We start from the raw sequence: 23,429 nt of genomic DNA on the forward strand, positions 1-23,429 counted from the left end.
TTCTTATTAGATACATGACTTTGTAGTAAGATAGTCAGTCTTTCAGAGCCTTAGTTTCCCCATCAGAGTACTAATTCTAGAACTCCCTATTGTGTTGTTGTAAGATACTTTACTTTATGTCTGGAACATTGGAAGTGCTCCATAAATGGGAGCCATCATTCTTTAACTGTGCCAAAGCCCAGTGAGTGATGAGTATCCAGGCTAACATAAGTCACAAGAAATGACCACCTACCATTAGAAACTTGTTCTAACATCCTTTCACAAGCTCATATTGGAGAAGAAACAGATAAATGGAGAAGAACGACAAAAATAATGACCCATTATATCATGCCGAAGGAAGTCGATAAATGTTATATTCTTTTTTTTCCTTTTTTTTTTTTTTTTTTTTAAAGAGAAGGCACACATGTGTGAATTGGAGAGGGGCTGCGGAAGAAGGAGAGAGAGAATCTTAAGTAGGCTCTGCACCCAGCATGGAGCCCAACGAGGGGCTCGATCTCATGACCATGAGATCATGACCTGAGCTGAAATCAAGAGTTGGAAGCTTAACAGACTGAGCCACCCAGGCGCCCCTGTCATATTCTTTTGTATAATATGACATCAAGTACATGGACACTGTTAGTATTATTTAGAGAACGTACAGCTCAGGGAAAGAGATAATATAAAGATCTTTAAGTTTTGATTTTCAAAAGGAAGGCTCAAAAGGGACTTCAGCTGTTTAGGAAAGTGGTATTGTTGAGTGGTTAAGAGAGTGAATTCTGAGGGCCAACAAATCTGAATTTGAATATGGCTCCATCAATTACTTCTCTTGTGTCCTTAGGCAAATTATTTAATTACCCTAACTTTCAGTGTCCTTATCTATAAAATGTTATAATAGAAGTTCCTATCTCACAGCGTTGATGTGAACATTAAATGAGTTAATTTAATAAAATGCTTAGCACAGTGTCTGGAACATAGTAAATGTGCGATAAATGGTGGTTATTATAATCACCCCTGTGAGCATCTATCCAGAGTTTTGGCTAAATCTTTGATACTTTCTCTGGTGTCTTCTTTTTCAGCTGGAGTTTCCAAAGACAAAATTATATTGTCACAGGTAATGAAAAACTATAGTTGGAATAGCAAAGAACACAGAATATCAGGTACCATCCATATAAAATTTGGAATTTATCTCTTATTTCAGAAAATCTGCCTAAGCCCTACTAATGGCAAGTTTCTAAAACATGTTTTCAATAAATTTTTGTGTGTGTGGGTAAAGGGTTAGGAAGCTAACAGTTTCACTAATGACATATTCTAACATCTTGGGCACATTTACGCATCTCTGGAAACTGAAAGGCTATGTTTACAAAACCAAGCAAAATGTACTTTTTGACTGAGTCTTATCAAATTTGGGGTGCAGGACACTGACACATATCTCAGTCTTTAAAGTGGCCAAACACTCCATTCTGTTTTCCTGCTCCTGCATTCTTTTTTTTAAAAAAAGGACTTATAAGGTGGTGTATATAGATAGGCCCACCATTTTCTTTCATAGACATAGGAGCTTGGTTCTATTACATATGACCAAGATCCACAGGGTGGGGCCCTAGATGTTACTGAAGCTTCCACATCATAAGCCACACTCACAACCCAACCGGTCAGGAAGCCCTATCAGTTCCACCCCTAAATATCCTCAATTCTGTCTTTTCTACTCCATTCCCATTGCCCCCACCTTAGTCCGAGGCTCTTGCCATACTCTTATTTGAACTTTCAATTCCTAATCTTTCTCACCTCCGACTGTCTACTCTCACCTATGTTTCACACTTTCCAGGGGACTGTTCCAAACACAAAACCAAAAAACAACAGCTCCAAATCCTACCCTTTTTGTGTTGGACTTTTATTAGGTTTCCTAGTTTATTTAATCCTTTAGAACCCAGTTCTGAGGCTCCCTCCTGCAGGCAGCATCCCTGAACGCCCCCTGTCCCTAGTGGGAGTCACGCCCTCCTGTGTGTGTGTTCCAAGTACGTACTTTTGTTGTGTGCTCATCAAATGTACCTTAACCTATTTGCTTTCTGCCCTATAGGGCAAAGAATAATCTTACTCATTTTGTTAATTTTAGCACCCAGCAGAGTTCCTGGCACTCTGTAGGTGTTCAAATGCTACTGAACTGAATTAGATCTCTATTCAATAGTGCACTGTTAATCTTCTTCAGCCTAGTTACCTTCAGTACTGACACCTATGGTTCCTTCCATTTTAGCCTTCTAACCCTGCAGTTTCAACTATTCTGTTTTCAGTAACTCTGCAGGGAGGAAAATGTATGTGGCCTTAACTCTTGGAATCCTTTTCATTGCCTCTATAAAGTAAGAGGATTTACATCACGCACGAGTGCCATCAGTAGAGTCTTTAGCATACAGAAGACAAAATGGCGGGGATACCTTGGAAATGGAGATGGAAAAAAACACTGGTGCAGAGAATGGATACTGAATGCTGGCTAGAGAACAACTTGGATGTTCTCCTGGATCCCATCTTGCAGCCTGGCTGGATTCAGTGGTTTTTGCCAGACAGAGAGAATCAGTGCTAAATTATATCCAGCCATTGGGTCAGCACAGCTGAGTTTCTACCCTGTGATGTACCAAGCATCAAACAATATCAGAAAAGTATATAAGGAAAGCATCCTAGGGGAAGAAAGGAAAAACAATAAAATGAAAACACAAAATAAAAGAGAAAACTCCAGCCATCTAAGGGGAGAAAAGGGCAAGAGGTAAGGGAGAAGCCTGAGAAGTTAAGAGAATTTGAGAAAAGAATGAAAAAGAGGGAAAAAAGACTGTGAGACAGACAGGAAATTAATGCCACCAATGTGGAAGTAAATTAAAAGTAAAAACTATTCTTTTTTAAAAATTAAAAACATTTTATTTTAGAGAGAGAGAGAGTGAGCATGAGTGGGGAAGAGGGGCAGAAGGAGAGAATCTTAGGTGCCACGTTCAGTGCGGAGCCCAATGCGGGGCTTAAGGTGGGGCTTGATCCCATGACCCTGGGATCATGACCTGAGTTGAAATCAAGAGTTGGTTGCTCAGCCAACTGAGCCACCCAGGTGCCCCCAAAGTAAAAACTATTCTCATAATTAACTATCCTATGCTTTAGTATTGTCCATGTCATTTTACTGATTACTTGGATCCTTACCACAATAGAAACAATCACCCCAAATTATGAAGAATTTAAATCATCAAATTTAAAGTGGGAAGAATATTCATGCAATCCTCTAAATTCCATTTAAGTGTAAATCCATTTACCATTACTCTTACTTAAATGCCATATTGTGTAAAGTGGGACTATACAAGTGAGTTTAAAGTCCAGATGTAAATATAGGGCAGAAGATTAAGATATGTTTCACAAATAGTTCATCCTCCTCCTTAGATTAAATAGCAAATGACTGCCAGTGAAACACAGATCTGATGATGTCAGAGGAGGCAAGGACCTTCTTATCCCATGTCTATAAACGGTGGCCTAATGATGTTTCTGTAGGATTAAAAAATTAGTACAGTTATTGCTTTTCCAGATTTGTACCAATACTTTAGAAAGAGGAATTTTATTTTTAGTCTGCTGACTGTCTGAAAGCCATGGACCCCAGGATGGAATCAGGACTTTTTGGAAGGAAATGAGTTAAGTACCATGTCACACGACTTCCTTCTTGTTGTACAAAGGACAGGAGAACTTGGTAAACACAGAGACTATGACTATACAGCTTCAGGATGACTTTGGCTCCACTAAAGGCCAGACTACCAAAAAGACCAGTTCCCATGTTATGTTCTAGATAGGTATCATGGGATCTAAACAATTGGCATGTGGTAAATAGGCATCTTTTGAAGGGAAGATATAGAAAAAATAATTCAGTAAGTTACTACTGAATTACCGAAAAATACCTGAAAATATGATGATTGCAAGAAAAAAAAAAGAAGAGCTGAAAGCAATTTGACAAATACCTGCACAGAACTGACGATGTGCCAGGCAATACTCTGTGTGCTCCATGAATAGCACTGTAGTGAGTATACTTTCTAGCCCTAAGAGATATGATTATCTTCCCTGCTGTACAAAAGAGGAAGCCAAGTTAGAGAGAAGTTAAATAATGTGCCGAAGGTCATGCAGCAAGTTAGTGGCAGAGCCGGGATTTGAGCCAAGGTGGCTGGCTTCGCAATGGGTCTAACAACTATGCTCCTCTTCCCGTGGGTCTGATGGGAAGTAGCCACCATGAACGCCCCCAGCAGGGGAGAGAGCCCATCAAAATTGGCATATTGTATGATACTACCTTCAAGCATCAAGAGTAGCCTCCTCATTATCTCTCACTAGGGTACACTTCTGAGGTCTAGAAAAGAGTAAGTTTTTCTAGCAAGGAAACTCTGCATGGCATATTGTGTCATACATGGAAAGGAAGGTGATTAACTGGATGAAGTGTTTTTCAGAAATGGCAGAGGAGAATTTCCATCACAAATAATTTTATGGAATGAAACAGACTCACTATGACTTTTAACTCCTGGCAATGATGGTTGTTTTGGCCTAAAGGTCATAGCATTGAAGGAAAGCTACACTTGCTATTGGTTACTTGGGATTACGTGCTGCTGCCCTGGGAAGTCAAGGAGAGAAATCACCACCCCAGAAGGAGCCACGTAGGTTACCGCAACTACATTTCTGAGGCTCAGATTCAGCAACCTCATTTAAACTGGTTTTCAGGAAGTTGTCTGGGACAAACACTGGCTAATGTTCCCCTAGAGACTTATCAATAGTGGGGGCTTGTAAAAAAAAAAGTGTTTCCCAGTGGAGTAACCACTCACATCAGCTTGCAAGAGGAGTGTGTTTGTAAATGAATGAATGAATGAGTGAATGAATGAATATATGAATCCACACACAAAGAAGAAATCAACCTGATGTAGACCCAGAAGCTTTACGTAAACAACAATCTTGCTTGACTCTTGATGTGTGTGAATGTGTGTATGTGAGTGTGTGTGCGTGTGCATCATATAGTCTCATTCAAGCCCCTCGACAACCCAAAGAGGACAGTTTGGTGTGGGTGAGGAAATTCTTTTTAATGAGTGAGGTGAGGACGACAGATTTGGGGGATCTGATATCATGGGATCAGAGGAAAACAGATCCTGACAGCAGCTTTAGGATTTGTGTTTACAACATGATCAATATCCAGAGGTGAGCGCCCCCACAGCACACAACCCAGACTCAAGAGTCAAAGTGGGAAGGGTCTTGGCTATGATCACAGCAAACTCTCTCCAAACCGAATGTAAATCATCCAGCTTGCTCTCCATTAAGCGAGGCCCTGCTGGTTATTAAACAAGCAGCAGTGTCTTTAGTGTTTCGTTGGCAAGAAAACACGTTTGAATGCTCTCTTATCACAGATGATATTTATATATCGGTACACATTTTGAATGGGCAGTCGGTAAAATCAAAGTACATTTTTCAGTGGTTGCTCCCATCCTTTGGTCGCCACATCATCATGCCTGTGACAGCTGCTCACTATCTCTGGAGCTCTGAGTCCTTCCTCTGAAAGGAGTTCTAACTGCATCTTTTGAGCATGTGATAAGTTAAAGAGAACAAAGATAAAGCTGTAAGATTATGGATGCTTCCATGTCTTTTTCCTTCTTCGTGCTACGTTTAAACTCAAGTGCTATCAAAATCAGGTTTTTGGCCACATTCCTTTGTTGCCTTTACTTCAAAGCAAGCCTTCTTGAAAGAGAGAGCATTAGAGAGAGAGACAGAAAGGGAGAAAACGCCTGTCCATACTCAAAATCCTTGATTTCAATAAGACCACTCACATGTCCTTCATGCCCCAAATGAAACTCATTTATGATGTGTACAGCCCAAAGAGAGATTCAGTTTCAATCATCTTTGCCATTCAAATCCAAGAGTAATGCTTTACTATTCCGCAAATACAGGAGCTATTTGACTTGTCCCTGTGTTTGCTCTGTGAGAGGCATTAATAGTCTGTCTTCCTCTACCCAGGCATTTAAACTACTACCATCTTCTTAAAAACACGGCTGGGAGATTGGATTTTCTTCTTCTCCAGTGAAGATTTTTCACTCCGGTTGTCTACTCACTTACCAGCTGAGGCTGCATGCAAACATTTTTCTTGGCTAACGTAAAGTGATCTATGACTTGGGATGAAGAGAAAGGTTACGATACTGCCTTTCAGGGATAACTTCCCCACATTTTGAATGAAATAGGCATGAAGATGACTTTCTTCTGGGATCAAATGACAACTTATGAAAACTCATATTGAAGCTCTTTTTAAAAATAGAAGCTAGGGAAATAACAAGTTCTGCTGTTTGGTGAGAAAAAAAGAAAACCCAGCAAGCAAGTGAACGTTTTTAATCTTAGTGTCAGCTTCAAGTTAGCACTAAATGTATATGTTAAAGAATTGGAATGATTTTACAAAATAGATGTATGGCTATGTGTGCAGAAGATGTGTGGCTATAGATGGGAGTCCTGGGTACGTGGAAAACATTCAGGCTCTGACGGCAAACTCCGGAGCTAAGTGACTATGAGCAAGTAATGTCACTCTCTGTACTTCAGTTTCCTCAGAGATAAAACACACAAAAATTCCAAAGCCACTGTTCAGGGAATTACTGAGATGACTATCAGGTGGGGGGCACAGTGTGCCCAACTAATTCTACTCTCTCGTTTTCCCTCTTCACCATCTGGAAGACCCTTCCCGTCCTACACTTGAGTCACACACACGCACAGGTATGGTAGACACAGACACAGACGCACACACACCCCTAGTGCCCCTTGACACTAGGAGAGACTGCCAGAAAGTTAATTCAGGCAAAAAAGAGCCACATACGTGCCTGCTCATCCCAAAGGAGTCCCCATTCTGGTTGGGCCAACAATACTAGTTTTGGATCTCCAAGTGCACCGGTTCCAATGCCTTGAATTCCTGCCTTCTTCCCTGCCTTCCCCGGGCTCCTCGCCTCCTTTGAGAACCACAAGCTTTCTTTCGGCACACTCTCCTGCTGCCTCTGCCTTCAGGTTCACGCCCTGAGATAACCTTCAGATCCGGCAAGCAGCGATCACCCACGTTGAGTGTTTACTCCAGCCACCACTGTGCTCAAGGCTCTATGTGCCCCGGCACGGTTGGCCGGTTTGGTTTATTCACCTGCACTTGTCACAGTGTGATGCTGCCTCCATACAAGTGTACTTCCACCGCTTCAGGGCTGAGGACCTCGTTCCTTCAAATAAATGATGCGAGTGCTCTAGGAAGTCCCTCTCCATCCCGCAGAGCGCTCCACCTAAGAGCGATGAAAAGATTCCTGAGGGCAGGGGTGCTCCCCTCTTACTCCTATTGGTAAGGGGCTCCTCTGGGGTGACCCCAGCTGCCTCCTCCTTCTGCCAAATACTTCAACCAGAACATCCAAAAGCTGCAGTCTGATCTCTGATGGGGGCGCATTTTCCCTTTCTGTTCTTTGCGAAAAGTGTCTTTGCTCTTCTTCTTTATTCTACATGAATTTACAAATCGAGTTGATGAAGTCACATAAAATATCTTCTTGGGGTTTCAGTTAGGGCTGAGTTGCATTGAGAGTTTAACTGAGGGAGAACTGATATCTTCATTAAATATCAACACTGAGATCGTCTGTGTTCTTCGGGTTTTTGCTATAAAGTTCTTAAACATTTCCTTTGGGTTAAGTCTTGGTACTCGATGGCTTTGTCGCATTTGTAAGTGGTGTCTTTATTGCTTTCATGTTTATTATCACCAATCTAGAGGAAAGCTCTTGAATCGGGCACATTGCTAAAGAATTTGACATGAGTGAACTCTTAATAGTTCTACACTGTTATTTAAACATATTTTTACCCTTCCCTCTGGGAATTCTTTTGAACAAAGGGTTCTGCTGTAAATTTTTTTTTTTTAAGTTCGAAAACCCATGGGAAAGATGGTGAAAAGACCAGATATTTGCTACTCGTTTGTGAGGTTTTACATTGAGATGTCCCAGAATTCAGGTCACTGAAGCAGCTTGTTCACCACCCACTGCCTGAGCCACACTGATAAAGCATAAGACGGACACGGGATGTCACAGTAACTACTGGAGGGGAGTTGAGGGAGCAAAATTGTCCTTCAGGAAGCCAGCAGAAAGGCTCCCAGGACACTCCCCTAACCAGTCTGAATGAAGGTAACATGAATGGAAAGTCACGACAGCAGAGGCAGGCTCTGGTAATGTGAAGTGAATTTGCAAAGGGAAAAATTTCCCTGTCTTTCTAACAGCAAATAAGCTAGGTATGAGCACAGTGTCATTTTCAGACATCTCCTCATGGGATTCTGAAGATTTTGTTACAAAAAACAGCCTGAGGGGAATTGCATACAAGGCACGGGGCAGTTTTTCTAAACTGCCTCAAACCCTATAGTTAAATAATCCTTCAGTTCGATGATAGCTCATTAGGCAAGTATCTTTCTGACTTTTGTGTTTCTATCAGGTGCACGTATCTGTTAGATTTTGCTGGTAATAATAAAATTGTTTTTACCATGAAAAAAATGTAAGTCAAATTTTAAAATTCCACAAGGAAGGAGAAATTACTGGAATTGTAGAAGATAATCCCAGAACCCAGAGAGACTGAATGAGGAACTTCTTTTGTGATTTCCTTCTCAAATACAATTTAACACAAAAGGACGTGGTAGATGCTATTTTACAGGCATTTGGTTTTGTACAATGGATGGAAGGCTAAAACAATAAGCTTTTTAGAATTCTGTAGCGATGGTAATCACAATGGGTAATTAGGCCCATGAAATGCAACAAGTAAAGGAACCAAAGGTACAACAAAGGGAAGAAAAGGAAATGAAATGGAAGAACCAAGAGTTTGGAAAGAAAGGCATAAGTGGACAGGAAAACTCACCAAGAAGGCGAGAGGCAGAGAGCAAACATCTCCCGTCACAGCAATACCTCCAGAACCAGAGGCGGACTTAGTCACTCATCCAGCATATAAGGGCCATGCAAGAGGCTGGGGATACAATGGTGGCGAAAGCAGGAATGACTGCTATTCATTCTTGCAGAGACAGCCATCAACTGACTAGGACTTTGCTGGGCACAGTGAGAAAGAGCCCTTTGGCAGGGCACGGGCCAAGACAATTTACAAGGCCAGAGAGATAGAGCTCTCCAGCAGATCAATTATAAAGGCAAGCACTCATTTAAGGCATTCAACAAGTACTATCGGGGTCCATGTGTGCTGGGCCCTGGAGATACAGCTGTCCATGGCCTGTCCTACCAGATGTATTAGCGAGACAGACAGCAAACAACAAGAAACTATATTCATGGTGACGACTGTCACAGAGAAATAATAGACCAGGTCAAGGAAGATCTAACGCTCTGCTTTATCATCATTGTTTTGATTTTGCTACTTTTCAAAGGCTAATCGAGTAAGGCCTCTCTGATCAGGTGGCATTTGAAGGCTGATTTGAAAAGGAAGGGAGGAGAGAAGCCATTTGGACATCTGGGGGAAGAAAGAATATGTACAAAAGCCTTGAGGCGGGAGTGTGCTTGGAGTTTGTGTGAAGAAGCTGGTGGGCAGCCAGAGAAGTGAGGAAGGAGAGGAGGGAAGGAGACAAGGGGAGGAGGGGAGAGAAGGGCAGAGAAAGGCATAGAGGGAGGGAGGAGGGAAGACAGGCAGGGCTCAGGCTGCCTTTGGGCCACTGGAAGGACTAGGGCTTTTACTGTGGCTCAGACGGTTTTGAGCAGAGGTTGGGCATCTTTCTGTTATGCTTTAGGGGAACCAGGATTCTTAGATGACAAGTTTGGGGTGTGCCTTTTCTGGAGGAGGATCCAGGGCCACTGTTTAAAAGTTGGACTTGTGGGCCAACAGAGAGCCCTTTAAAACAGAGAAGGGAAACACATTTGACTTTCACAGGGATCTACATGGAGTCCCATGTTTGGGGAGGCAGGAGTGCCCCGTTCTGGTTCCTTTGTAAGTTGGAGTGGCCACCCAGCTCCATTCTGACCTGTGTGGTGTAAGTGGAAGTCTGCTTCTGAGAACACTAAGGTTTTTCTGATGAAAACAAGACAGCTGCACGGTCTTCTTCCCAGAATACTGGGATGATGGGGGGTGGGGGACTGGAGGGATGCAGCTGCCTTCCTATGAGGATGAAGATGGGAGAAACATGCTCTGGATGGAAGAATGAAACAACAGAAGGACACTGTGTTCCTCATGGCAGAGGGGAACTCTGTGGCCAGCCTTGGACTGCTTACTATTGGGCTTCTGGTTAAATAAGAGAAATAAAACCCTAAAAAACTATTAACGCCAATCTGAAAAGGCTAGTTCTATGGCATGATTCCATCCTTACGACATTCTAGAAAAGGCAAAACTATGGAGACAATAAAAAGATCAACGGTTGCCAGGTGTGTGTGTGTGTGTGTGTGTGTGTGTGTGTGTGTGTGCATACACACACACACACACACGGGAAGCATGTGCAGGCAAAGCACAGAGGATTGTTAGGGCAAGAAAATACTCTGATAGTATAATGATGGATATATGTCATTACACATTTGCCTAAACCACAGAACGCACAATGCCAAGAGTGAACCCTAAGGTGAGGAGGCTCTTAATGTGTGTGGGTAAGCGGTATATAGGAACTCTCTGTACCTTCCTCTTAATTATGTTGTAAACCTAAAACTTCTCTAAAAAAATAAAGTCTTGAAGAAACCTCTTAAATGAAGCCACAGCAATTAGATTCTATTACATTACACTGAACACAATTTTAACTGGAAAACCATTGCCACCAGCCAATGAGCACTAATTTAATGATTCTGGGGTATTACCGTATTGAATGCTCACCATAAAGCTTTGGTAGTGGAACTATCATTATTCCCTTTTACAGGTGAAGAAACCAAGGCCCTAAAAGGTAGAGCGATACCAATCATAAATGTATTCTGGTGGTGTTATCATTATCCCATTTTAAAAGTGGAGAAACTGAGGCCCAATGAGGTTGAGAAACTTGAGCAAGGTCTCAAAGCCAGAGGTTGAACCAAGATTTGAACTCAGGCAGTCTGGTTCTTGAACCACATGCTGACTTTGTTGCTACATAGCCAAACTCTAATGGCATTCCACATGCCTTGTCCCCATGTCAGTGTCTCCAATCTATCACCTAGTCCCTGGGCTCTGCTGGAGTTGCAGAGTTAGCTATGGGATACCTTTTCCTGTGTAGAATAGTAGCCATGTCATCTGGACAGGCAGGTCAACAATAATTCAGCAGCTCAGGGATGAGAGCAAGTTGTGCTGAGGGCTCACAAGAGTGGCTGCAACTCAAGCTACAGGGGATGTGATGGGAGGGACCAAGGCTAAGACAGGCCTTGCTGCAAAGCCATCTGTATAGGAAATTCACATCTTCCAAACTGAATGTATGATTGGTCCAGGGATAGGTCAGAGCTCCCACTGTTTATGCTGGTGTCTACACCAGGAGAACAGGGAACACTGAGTTGGATGTGAGATTACACAAGGCAGCAGAGAAACACAAGAAGTATAAACACAGACTTGGAGTCAGGTAGATACAGGTTCAAACTGTGGCTCTGCCATTTACTGCCTGTATCGTTTGGTGAGGCAAGACACTGCCTCTTTACACTACGGTGTCATTCTCTGAATGATGGAGTAGGGCTAGTGCAAGGGTTAAATGAGATGGTTTGTGTAGACCACTTAACATAGTGCCTGGCTCATAGTAAGCACTCTGCAAATATTAGTTAGTGGTATTATTATTTAGACAAATTGATAGCAGAAGCTATCCAATACGAAAGTGTGACCTCCAGCATCCTTATTTTATATAATGGCTTATTTAGAGAAAATGTTAAAATCAATATGAGACACTGAATTTATTAGAAAGATCAATTCAGACAGCCATACTGTGATCCCAAAGATGGCTAATACTAGCTCTCTAGGGCTTTCTTATAAAAGAAACTCATTCCTTATTCCAACTATTTACACACGCTATGAACAGATACCCTTCTTTCATAAGCAGTGTCCTGTTCATTTTGTCACCCTGGAAAGGCACTGCTCAGTTTTGTTTTGGACTAAACCTTCATCCAAGGTGGTCTGACTATGGCTTCATCCCTTTCACACAGTGTGGTCTGTCCAAAGCACACCAATGAACACAGGAACCAACTGATGTTATGTGTCTCTGAAACACTGGATTAGATTAAAGGTGGTTTCAAATTTTTGATGTCTTTCCATTGAGAAATAGAGTCTCCTTCTCCCCTAGAGTCTGGGCCGGCCTTTGTGACTGCTTGATTGGTAGAATGCAGGAGTGACATTTGGGGATCTCCCAGGTTAGTTCATCGGAATCCTTGCAGCTTGTGTCTGGGCCTCTTGGAAGATTTGCTCTTGGAACCCCTCGCCACTGTGTCCAACCATGTGGAAAGGCCCTGAGACAACATGGAGAGTAGGCGGGGTGGTGGTGGGGGGGGTGTCCAGCTGGACTCAGCTGGACGTAGGCACTTTTAGACCCTCTAACCAGCCCATCTACTATAGAACACCAAGTGACCTCCACTGATACCACATGGAACTGAAGAATCATCCCTGCTGATCCCTGCCCAAATTCCTGATCCATGAAATCATGAGCAATAATAATATGGTGGTGGTATTTATTTATTTATTTATGAGAGAGAGAGAGAGAGAGAGAGAGAGAGAGAACATGCATGATCAGAGGAGGGGCAGAGAGAGAGGGAGAGAGAATCTCAAGCAGGCTCCACTCTGTCAGCATGGAGCCTGAGGCAGGGCTCGAACTCACAAACTACAAGATCATGACCTGAGCTCAAATCAAGAGTCAGAGGCTTAATTGACTGAGCCACTCAGGTGCCTGGTGCTTCTTTAGTTTTTGGGTTTTTTTTTTAAGTTTATTTATTTATTTTGAGAGAGAGAGAGAGAGAGAGAGAGAGAAAGAGAGGGAGAGAGGGTAAATTCCAAGCAGTCTCCACACTGTCAGCACAGAGCCTGATGTGGAGCTGTAACTCACAAACCATAAGATCATGACCTGAGCCTAAGTCAAGAGTCAGAGGCTTCATGGCCTGAGCCAACCAGGCGCCCCAATATGGTGGTGCTTTGAAGCCACCTCCATCTTGGGTGTTTTGTTACATATCAATAGACAACTGAAACACAAACACTGCTGGATCTTTTGACTCGGGCTCAGAGGCTGAACTATCCACCAGTGAAGGCGTCTGGCAACAACTCCATCGCTGGATTGTGGAAGACGGAAACACTTGAGGGGCATGGACGAGACAGAGAAATGTCTGTCCATAAGCCACTGGTCCTAGATAAGGTTTCCAAAGGAAATTGAACACTTCCTCTGTGAACACTGGCTGTACGTCTCGTGCTGCCAGCGCCCATGGAGGTGGACGCTGGGAGCAGCAATGAACTGACCTTCATTGTAAGGAAGCCACAGCAGCATTCGTGCCAAAAACCGGTGATGGAACCAGCATGCTCTACATTATTAAAAGGTGACGGTTTGGCACGAGGACGTGTGAATTCGAGTGATTAGATGCAAACTAGAAGAGAGACGACTATTTCTGAGAGCAGTGGGTTAATTTTTTTGGCTGCTCTTGGAATGGAAAATGATCGTGAATTTTGGGGGAAAAATACCAGAGCAATCTGTTTTCTTGGCCGCGTGCTATGGAACAATTTTAAAGCATTGAAGTGCTTTCCATATTTTCTAATCACTCAAGTCCAGAACTGATTATATGGCTCTCAGCGTTCTCGCAGATTCATACCGCTAGAGCGCTCCCCGTCTTTCAGGGAGAGGTTTCACCTTGAAAGCAGGCGCTGGATTCAGAAGGCACATCTTGCTACAGCAGGAACAAATACTTTAATTGCACATAGCCCCACAAGGGCCAGGTGTTTCGGAAAATCACTGATGGCCCAACTCTGAGACAAACCCAGATTCACTCTGTCTTATCTCACCAAAACAAAGCATTACCTCCCCCACCAAACAGGAAGAACAGGCCCCACCAGAATGGAACTCTCCCGAACAAACACCAGAGAAATTTAGATTGTGGAGATCTCTGGGCAAGGACGGATGGACACATACACACACACACACACACACACACACACACACACACACACACAGAGTTGTATACACACAGAATGTCTCTGGAATGAGCCCTGAGAAATTGGTTGCCATGTAGTTTTCTCTGGAAAGAACTGAGGACTGGAGAAAACTGGGAGGTTGATGGAGGAGGAAGACTTCTTTTTTTAATCATAGCCTTTTGAATATTTTAAGTTAAAAAGAATCACGATGAATTATTTTTCAAAATAATGAAATAGAGTAATTCCAAACCTGTTTATGGTTCTCATGACCCGCCTTTACGTGTATTCACTCCTTTAGTCCTTACAACAACCTTATGAAGCAGACATCCTGATTTTACAAATGAGGAAACGGAGGTACAGAGGGGTTAAGTAACTTGTCCAAGGTCACATAGCTGGTAAATGCAGAGCTGGGATCTAGACCCACAGAGTTTGGCTCGGGAGTCTGTCCTCTTAATTACTACACAATACTGCCTTGCAAAAAATAAATATGCTCAGTTGTCTGCTCATAATCAAGTTGGGGCAGATAAAATGGTTTTCTGCTCTCATATGGCCCTTCAGGATGATGGGGTGGAAAAGATGGTGGCTCAAAATAACCAAGATATGATCTGAAACCCATGGGGCTTTAGAAGACTTTGAAATTTTGTGAATATCAGGTCAAAAGCCTGACTTTGGCCACCTTGCTCAATCTTGTGAGTTTTAGTAGCTACTATGTGCCAGTACTCCACTAGAGTTTGGGGGGGGGAAGCTAGTGAATTAAATAGAGTTCCTGTTCTCCAGAAATTTACTGCATCCTCGGGGAGAGAGGGAGTAAACAAACAGTCACACAAGTTATAATGTGAGCAATAAAGAAAAGTGAAAGGGTGTGTCAAGAGATGAGGAGGCCCTGCTGAAGAATGGGCAGGGAAAGTGGAAGAGAGTGGGAGAAGGAAAAGTATTCTGGGTGGGGGGAACAGCCTATGCGGAGACACCAAGGGAGGAAAGAAGCACCTGATTGGAGAGAGAAAGGCCCCTGTGGCTAAAGCAAAGGGAGTCAAACTGAGTTCGGAGAAAGAGGCATATCACACACACCATGATAAGCATTTCACAATTGTTCCAAGAGCCGTGGGAAGCCACTGCAGGTTAAAAGCAGGAGTGACATAATTTGATTTACTTTGTAAGAGGATTATTGGGGGGCGCTGTGTGAATAATACACAGAGGACGAGGCAATGAGGCAGTGGAAAGCCAGTTAGGAAGTCTCTGCAGGAATCCAGGTAAGTGACGAGGATAGTTTGGAATCAAGAGCTGGCAGAGAGAGTACATAAATTTGAGATCTACTTGGTGGTATGATAGGTTATGAAATTAGAATAATAACGTTGGCCACGAAGTGTAATTATGAAGTGTAAATTCACTGGGGTGAAAATGCTCTGTCGACTGTAAGGTGCTAGACAGAAACAACTACTACCATAGATGAAGAAACCAAGTACTAGAGAGACTCTAACTTGCCCAACGTCACACAACTGCTTAGTGGCTGGGAGGAAGCTGGCCGGCCATCCCTTCATTCCCTTCTCCGGGGTAGTGGGAGGGATCCAAGAGAAGGAAGAGAAGGCTAGTGACCACGTGTAATTCCCTTGTCTAGTGGGCCTCTGGGTAAAGAGAGTAATGATACTTAGGATGCCCCTCGCTAAAGATTACCTCTAGCCAACAGGACTCAGGATCTATGAAGCAGGGCTCCTTACAGAATATCATATCAGCTATGCAACTCTCTGTGGGAATAAAATGGAGATGTTTCCTAATAAAAATGCTCTGTAGTAAGAGGTGACCCCATGATCCTCACCTATTATTCTGGGTGAGACATGTGTATTTAGTGAGGGAAGAAAGGGCCTAGGGAGCCATTCTTGAGGTCCCCCCAATTTTTTCCTTCATCCGAATCTCTTATGACCTGCACCCCTAAAATTATTCAGCAAAGCTTTATATTAAGAGATCTAATTTATGTGACATGATTTGACAATCTCATCCCATGTGTCCCAGACGCTATTCTTCCAATGATCCCCATGTAACATGTTAGCCCCCATGTAACATCAGGCCCAATTATAAGGTATGGAGGTGAAGGGAGAACAGACTAGCTTACGTTTGAATCCCTTGTTAGCAGCCTAACTCTGATTTATTTAACACTTAAGACAGCTACATACTGGAAAATTAATTTTTTTAGGATAGTTATGCAAGTTAAGAAACACAATGGATCTGCCTTCATTGTGAACGAGTAAAACTTGAAGAAAACAATACCGGATTCTTTGTGATGGTTCATATGATTACCCTAGGAGATGAACCAGGCCTTTTAGGTCCCCACTGACTGGTCAAAGGGAGTCAAACTGGTGCTAAGCATTTACCTTCGAGAAGGCTCTTTGGATGGTCACCAACCACCCTCCAACTGCCAAAGAATCAGGACAATATTAACGTTCTACAGTGAACATCATTCCCCAAACTATTCACGACCCTACTAAGCATGGAGTTCTCTTCTCTCTCTCTCTCTCTCTCTCTATTTGTTATTTAAAAACAATTTGAAAGTTTATTTTTGAGACAGAGAGAGAGGATGAGCATGCAGAGGAGGGGCAGAGAGAGAGGGGGACAGATGTCTGAAGTGGGTTCTGTGCTGACAGCAAAGAGGCCGATGTGGGGCTCGAGTTCACGAACTTGAGCTGAAGTCGGACGCTTCACCAACTGAGCCACCCAGGCGTCCCCTTCTCTCTCTTTTTCAAAATACACCATTAATCTTCATATACAACTACATTTTGGAACTTAGGAGGGATGATGAAAGAGCACTGTCACTCTAGCTGGAAGGGAGAGAAGCCTTTTTGTCTTCTCTTCCTCATAACAAACTATTTATGCTGGAGGCATCAAAAGAGAATCAGTACACAGACCCCGGATCCTACTCCTGGTACAAAACTCTCCAATTGTGAACGGAGCGTTGCAGATAAAGCATGCCAAGGGGCCAGGGCTTCCTCTGGCAGATGTTCCACACGAGGACACTGGCAGGCTTATGTGATGGAAGCATAAACATGTTTCTGAAGAGAAGCCTTTTCACATCGCCTTTACCCCCCACCGAGCTCCCAGACTAAACGCCTGACATTTACCTTCAGCGAGTGGGTCAAGGGTGTGAATCATGAGCTGGAAGATGCTGTTCCTCATGAGGCTGTTATGGAGGGAGGCAGAACTTCCACCTCGCTGGAGACGTGGCTTAGCCTGAGCAGAGAAACCAGACAAAGACGCTGTTAGTTCTCAGCAACTACAGGCAAGTGTATTACAGGTCAGATCTCACTTGGTCTGGTGGGCACCCATTGATGTCACATGATCACACACCACTGGATGAGAGATTTTCAAAGTACATTTCAAATCTTGCTTTCTCACATCCTAAGGGAATCAACTGCTACATGTTTTGCGGGGTGGGGGAGGGGAGCTTAGTAAATGCCAGTCGGTGCACTACGTGCTTCACATCCATCACTTTATCTCAATCTCCAAATGAGCCCCGTGAACTAGCTGCGGTCATTATTCCCTGTAGACAGATGAGGAAACTTCGTCTCAGAGAAGTGAAATGAGGTGCCCAAGTCACACAGACAAAAATCAGAGAATAGAGAAATGGATCTCGGGTTTGCTTCTCTCAAAATTTATTTGACCCAGTGGATGATCCTTAAAATGTTCGGACCGTGCACCCCATCCATAACATTTTTGAGTATGCTTATATTTACGCATCTCTGTCTCTATATCCACACACACTAAAATATGAGTCTGTCTAGCATAAGACATTTGCAAAAGTAGAAATTATGAGGAATATAGAAAGTAAATGATAGAGCAGCTAATATTTTCTCCTTACTCCCCAAAGGAACACTTTGCAGATCTCCTGGGACACCTCATCTCTACCCTGAGGTCCACAGCCTATGGTGTGTATTAAGTGAGATTTGAAGAGAAAGAACCTCTTTTTGAGTCCACAGAAAAACTTCCTGACGTCCAAGGGAGGCTCCTTTTGCATAAACTACTAGTGTGAGTCTTTGGCTAATTAAATGAAACTGACAGGTAAGAGAGGAAGAAAGAACTTCTAGAGATGAGGTTACTTACAAACTCTTTTCATGGCATCTTCAAAAGCAAACAGTCTAAAAAAAGAAGCCCTAAACCGTCTGGATTTGATAGATTTTTTTATCCTGACTAGGAACCGCTTTCTCCTCCTTTGGTTGAGTCTGTGCTAGTTCTCATGGGGAAAGAGACTTAAGAAGTAGCTGAACTTTACAGGCAGCTGGATTTAAGAGGGAGGGAGGTAATGTGGTATGAGGGAATTAATTGCTTTTTGAACTTCTGATGCAAAATCTCAACATAAAATTTTTCTGGGGCCAGGTAAAAATAAAATGCGATTTCCTACAGTCTCCCAACCATCTCTACATTACAGGGTTTTCCAATATATACCATCACACTCAAGACTCACAAGGGGGCTTTCCAAGAAGAGTCCCACAAGGGACTTCACAATCAAATACATTTGGCAAGTGCTGCCTCCTAGACCAAGCCACCATTAGCATTTTAAGATACACACTGGACCGCGAAATGTAACACTAAGGAAATCTGGTTCACTCCGTTGTCTTGGACAGCACCCATAGGTCTCTTATTTTGTAGAATACTTACTAACAATCATGGTCCACACACTGGGAGACAAACATGGAACCCACAGTAACTTGAAGTATGGGTAAAGTGCCAGGGTAAGATACATGGAGAAATCTGAATTTCTTAGTGTGATTTTATTGTCATTGATATTCTACGGAAATCGTATTCTGAACTCTTGACTGAAGAAGAATCAGAGGGGATTACTGATGTCTCAATTGTGAACCAGATCACGAGCTCCTCAAAGGAAGAGATTGGGTCTATATCTCTAGCCCAGTACCAGATCTGGTATATCCTATGGGCTCTCAACGAATCTCATAAGTCTTTGCTCTGAGCCCTACAGGAGAAAGGATGGGGTCATATGTATCTTTATTACTAGTCTTTTCAGTCTTAAAAATCTGTAACGTTTCTTAATGCATTGTGTTATTTGATTCAGATGATTAAGGTTCAGAGAATTTGGGGGGCAAGGTTAAGAGGCTCGAATAGAGTTGAAATGTAATCACTGACAGCTGGACACAAAACTCTGAAGGTCATTTCCTTGCCATGTTGCACATTACAGAATGTGATGTGTTAATTGGATAGGAACTGGTAAATGTGTTTGTTGCTAATAATTTGTCATAACCACCGTTACTACGCTTGCTCTAGGAAACTAGAAGAACTTTGCTGTGGAGATCATTAGCGAAGGATTCTATCTACAGAAGAACGTAAAGCGTTCTTTGGGGTATTATGTATATATTAAATACATAGGTCTCATGCAGCATTTCTTTTGATGGAACCAAAAGAAATTTCTAGCCAAAAATTAGGTGCATGCAGATACACAAAGAAAATAGATATCAAGCATTAGATCCCACACTGTCCCCAAATATCAGCTCAACATCCCCTGGGATGCAATTTGGAAATATTTCACTCTTTCAACTCCTATAAAAGTTTACGCCAAATGAAAGAGAGAACTCTAACGCTTTGAAATCTAGTCCCAGAAATAATTTGAACATCAGTGAATATCAGAATACAGCTGACACGAATTATAGGACTGAGTATACACATATATCAGCAGATTAAGCCGTTTAAGTATCCCAAGGGGGAGAATGGTTTGTTGAGCACATGAGCCCTCCTCCTCCCTCCCCTGCCCCACACTCTCCACAGGCACACAAACAGGTACAGACACAGCCACTGCTTCCTACCGGTAGAGCTGGCTCATCCTTGTCCCTGGCTGTGGACGACTGCATAAGAGAAAAAGGCAAAAACAAAAGACAAATAAATAAATGATGAATCACACAGAGGTTTTACATTTAATGACAAGCATCAGTATAAGGAAAGATTGGTTCTTTCTGCTTCTGGGAAGGAATGAACCAACACAGGGGGCCAACAGGTATAGATTACTAGCCAATATATAGTGGTTTATTTAGGCACATGGCACATTCTCCTGAACACTCAAAGTTGAATGGCCAACCCAAGTGCCCAGCAACTGAGGGCAGTTCAATCAATTATGGCCCATCCATGCAGTGGAATTACCACGTGGTCATTAAAATAAATGAGGTAAGTACACTTGTATAGACATGCAAAAATATCTAAGATATACTGTTCAAGTGAAAACAATTAAAATCTTATTTTTCATCTCATGTTATGAAGGAAAATAAATTAACAATACTTTAGCATATGTAACGAAAAAAATTTCTGTAAGAATCATACCAAACCTTTGCCAGTGGTTATTGTTGGGGGTTGGGATCACAAGGAAGAATGTTTTTCCAAGTACTTTGGAGGGCATCCACATTCAACCACCCCATATAGGGTAAATAAAATAAAGCCTGAAGAAGTTAGGCCACCGGATTAAAGACTAAGATCGTCGCACGCAGAATTCAGATACTACACTTTCTCTGCCTCCCTCACTTCAAGTTTGTCATTCTAAAAATGGAAATATTTGTCAAGTCAAGAAAAGTCGACTGAAACACAAGGGCACCTGAGGGCCTAGTCATCTGTTAGGAGAGAATGCAACTCCAACAAAGGGACATTAGAGTTCTAACATGACCCAACTGGATGGCTTTGCTTTGTCAATTTAATATGCACACTCCTTCAGCAGAACCAGGGCACTATCCTGTGATCTTTCTAATGATATACAGGTGCTCTGTGACCTTCATGCTTGGACCACCTCCTTTGCCCCTATACCTCAACTATGGGTGCATACAGCAGGAACAACCCAGAGCTCTACTCCTGGTCTAGTTTCTGGTCCTCCCCATCAGTGTCTTTGGTAATTTATGTCTTCATGAATAATCAATCACATGCAGAGAAGACTACACAATGCAGAGCTGTTCTGGAAACTTCACAAACCCTAGGCTCTCCTTTTTAGTCCTACCACACATGTCTGTATGTAAGGATGTTCAGATGCTCCCATTTCCCACCTAAAATATACATTTCCATGTAAAAAACTGGAAAGGATTCTTATAATTTCATATTTCAAGTTATTGGCTATGTGTAATTCATTTAATTATGATTGGCACGTTTGAAATCTTGGAACATGAGAAACTGAATCCATAATTTGTTTTCACATATAATGTAATTTTAAGAAGACTAAATTTCGCACTTAATGAAGTTGATATTAAATATGTGCAGACATTCAATTAAACATTTAATATTCTTATAGAAAACTTTTTTTAGATTTTAGAGTCAATACCAACATATATGTTTTTCTTCTGGTTCCAAACATTTTTGTAGGCCCTTGAAGAGCTTGTATGCCTCAGGCCCAGACAGAACTGTTTTCCACTGGTGATAATTTTTGGGCACAGCCCTTGGGCATTCTAAATTTGCCATAACCCCCTGATTTGGGGCTCTCTCTCAGAGACTTCTCTAAAAATACGAGTAAGAAACTATTGCTGATTCCCTAGTCCCCAGGAACATGCTTGGAGATTGATGTGGACCTGGAATTTGTCTTTGATTTCCCTTTTTGCTCTGAAGGCACTGTATGATCCCGCTTCTCTCTGGTAGGTCCTTTCATTTTCTCTTCTTCTACATCAGACAGCTCAACAAATGGCCCCACATTCCACAGAACATTCCCCCAGGGAAGTTATCCAGTGCAGCAAGCTCAGCCTTTGGACATACACTGAGATGAACTGTCAGAGCACGCCTTTTCAGTTAGCAAATTTACACCTTGTGGCTAAATGGCAGACAAATAATTAGGAGCTGGAATGGATACCACAGTGACACTTCAGAACATGAAGGGACAGGATGAAATGCAGCAAAGAACAGGGTGGTCTTTATAAGAGCAAAACCATAACCAGCTAAGGGTGTGCCTTAAAAAAATATATATTTAAAGAAAATATTTGAGGAAGGAAAAAAGATCAAGCCTGTCTTTTGGTCTGAAAGGGAGAAAATATATCTGCCCCACTGACTTCCTTTTTCTCTCACAAGCAAGACGGGTCACAAGACACAATAAATGGAAAGAAAATGCCTAAGTACATAGATTCTACAAAGAAAAAACTGGTTGCAGAGAAAGGTCTGAAATCCTTTACAAAGTCTCCCACTGTTGAATGTCAGCCGAAGTTGACATCATTAGTTTTCTTTGAAGTGTAACTTGAGGACATGAATATACATCAGGTTACCGCATGTATATTTAGGAATATATATAAATGGCAACCGAAGCCATTAAGACACCCCTCCACTTTCCTTTTATGTAGCCCTGTTGCAAAAGAGATGGAAAATGAGTCGTGTGATGATAACTGCTCATTTTTAGGGGCTCACCTACATCAACTGGTAAACCCTCATGCTCACCTGACTTGGCCTCACTTTCACTGCATGGTGAAGCAGTGGTGCTGATTATGTTAGGAGTTCATTTTTAAATGGGTTTTTTTTTTTTTTTTTTTAAATGGGTTTTAATTACACCGGAAGTAACTGGTGAAGACAACAAAGGAATGATCCAAACGTGTATAGCCGATGCTTATAGGCCTGCAGTGTTTCTAACTACTGAATTATTTAGCTCACTATCTGGGCTTGAGGTTGACCGCGGTGTTGTGAATTTATTTTCAGGGCCACTGAACCCCCGACCACTTTATTTTAACCCATCGTATATGACAGAAGACAGCTTCTTCAAATGAAGACTCATGGGACTTCGGGGATTAATCTTGGCCTTCTTCTTATGCATTTTTGCTTTTGCATGCCCTTGACTTTAAACACACCAACATATCGCACATTTGGCCTGTAGCAATTTGAAAGCCCAATCCCTGGTGGTCAGCTGAAAGGCTGTGCTGGCCACGGGAAAAATTTGTTAAGTCTATTGGGAACATACACGGAAATTCTTGAGGAATATTTAAAAGAATTCATAAACTGCATCTCCCAGGGTCACAGGTTGGAGCTGTGGTGCACCAACACAGACCTGCTTCTTCATTCATGAAAGCAGGACATCCACCAGGCCAGGATATAAGGGATACATCTTTTACTTAAAAGAAAGTATTCATAATTCAACCCTTTATTTAATGTAAGCTGGCCTCCTCCTTAATCACTGCAAGTAATTGAGTAATTGAACAACTGGAATGATGCCATTAATATCTGTTATTCTCTCCGGCAGAAACCCCAATTCTATATGGGAATTTTGCTATTTGTTAGGTGCTTTGAAAGGGACCCCCCCCCCCCATTATAAAACCATTAGCCCACTCAGGATGTATTTTTAGCACTATAACTCATTCATAAATCCTTAAGTTGTCTTTCTTCCTTTGATCCCCCGGAAACCACTGGTTGAGAGATGATTTCCTTGACTACAATGTGTTTGATTTGACTTTATACAGAGCTTCCCCCCAGAT

At 42.3% G+C, this 23,429-nt stretch overlaps 1 protein-coding gene across 5 annotated transcripts in view; it reads right to left on the bottom strand.

The window, feature by feature from the left end:
* The window catches only part of SLC24A2 (solute carrier family 24 member 2), a 244,950-nt gene that overhangs the window by 73,038 nt on the left and 148,483 nt on the right, over positions 1-23,429 (bottom strand). For all 5 annotated transcript variants that reach the window (XM_042912540.1, XM_042912541.1, XM_042912542.1 and 2 more), the window contains exons 3-4: positions 19,824-19,862; positions 17,133-17,241 (exon numbers count right to left, since the gene is read on the bottom strand). In XM_042912540.1, coding sequence (XP_042768474.1) covers positions 17,133-17,241; positions 19,824-19,862 — 148 coding nt within the window. The remainder of the gene's footprint in view (positions 1-17,132; positions 17,242-19,823; positions 19,863-23,429) is intronic.

The sequence above is a fragment of the Panthera leo genome, chromosome D4 (genome assembly GCF_018350215.1).
Source record: "Panthera leo isolate Ple1 chromosome D4, P.leo_Ple1_pat1.1, whole genome shotgun sequence".
In the NCBI taxonomy this organism is placed as follows: Eukaryota; Metazoa; Chordata; class Mammalia; order Carnivora; family Felidae; genus Panthera; species Panthera leo.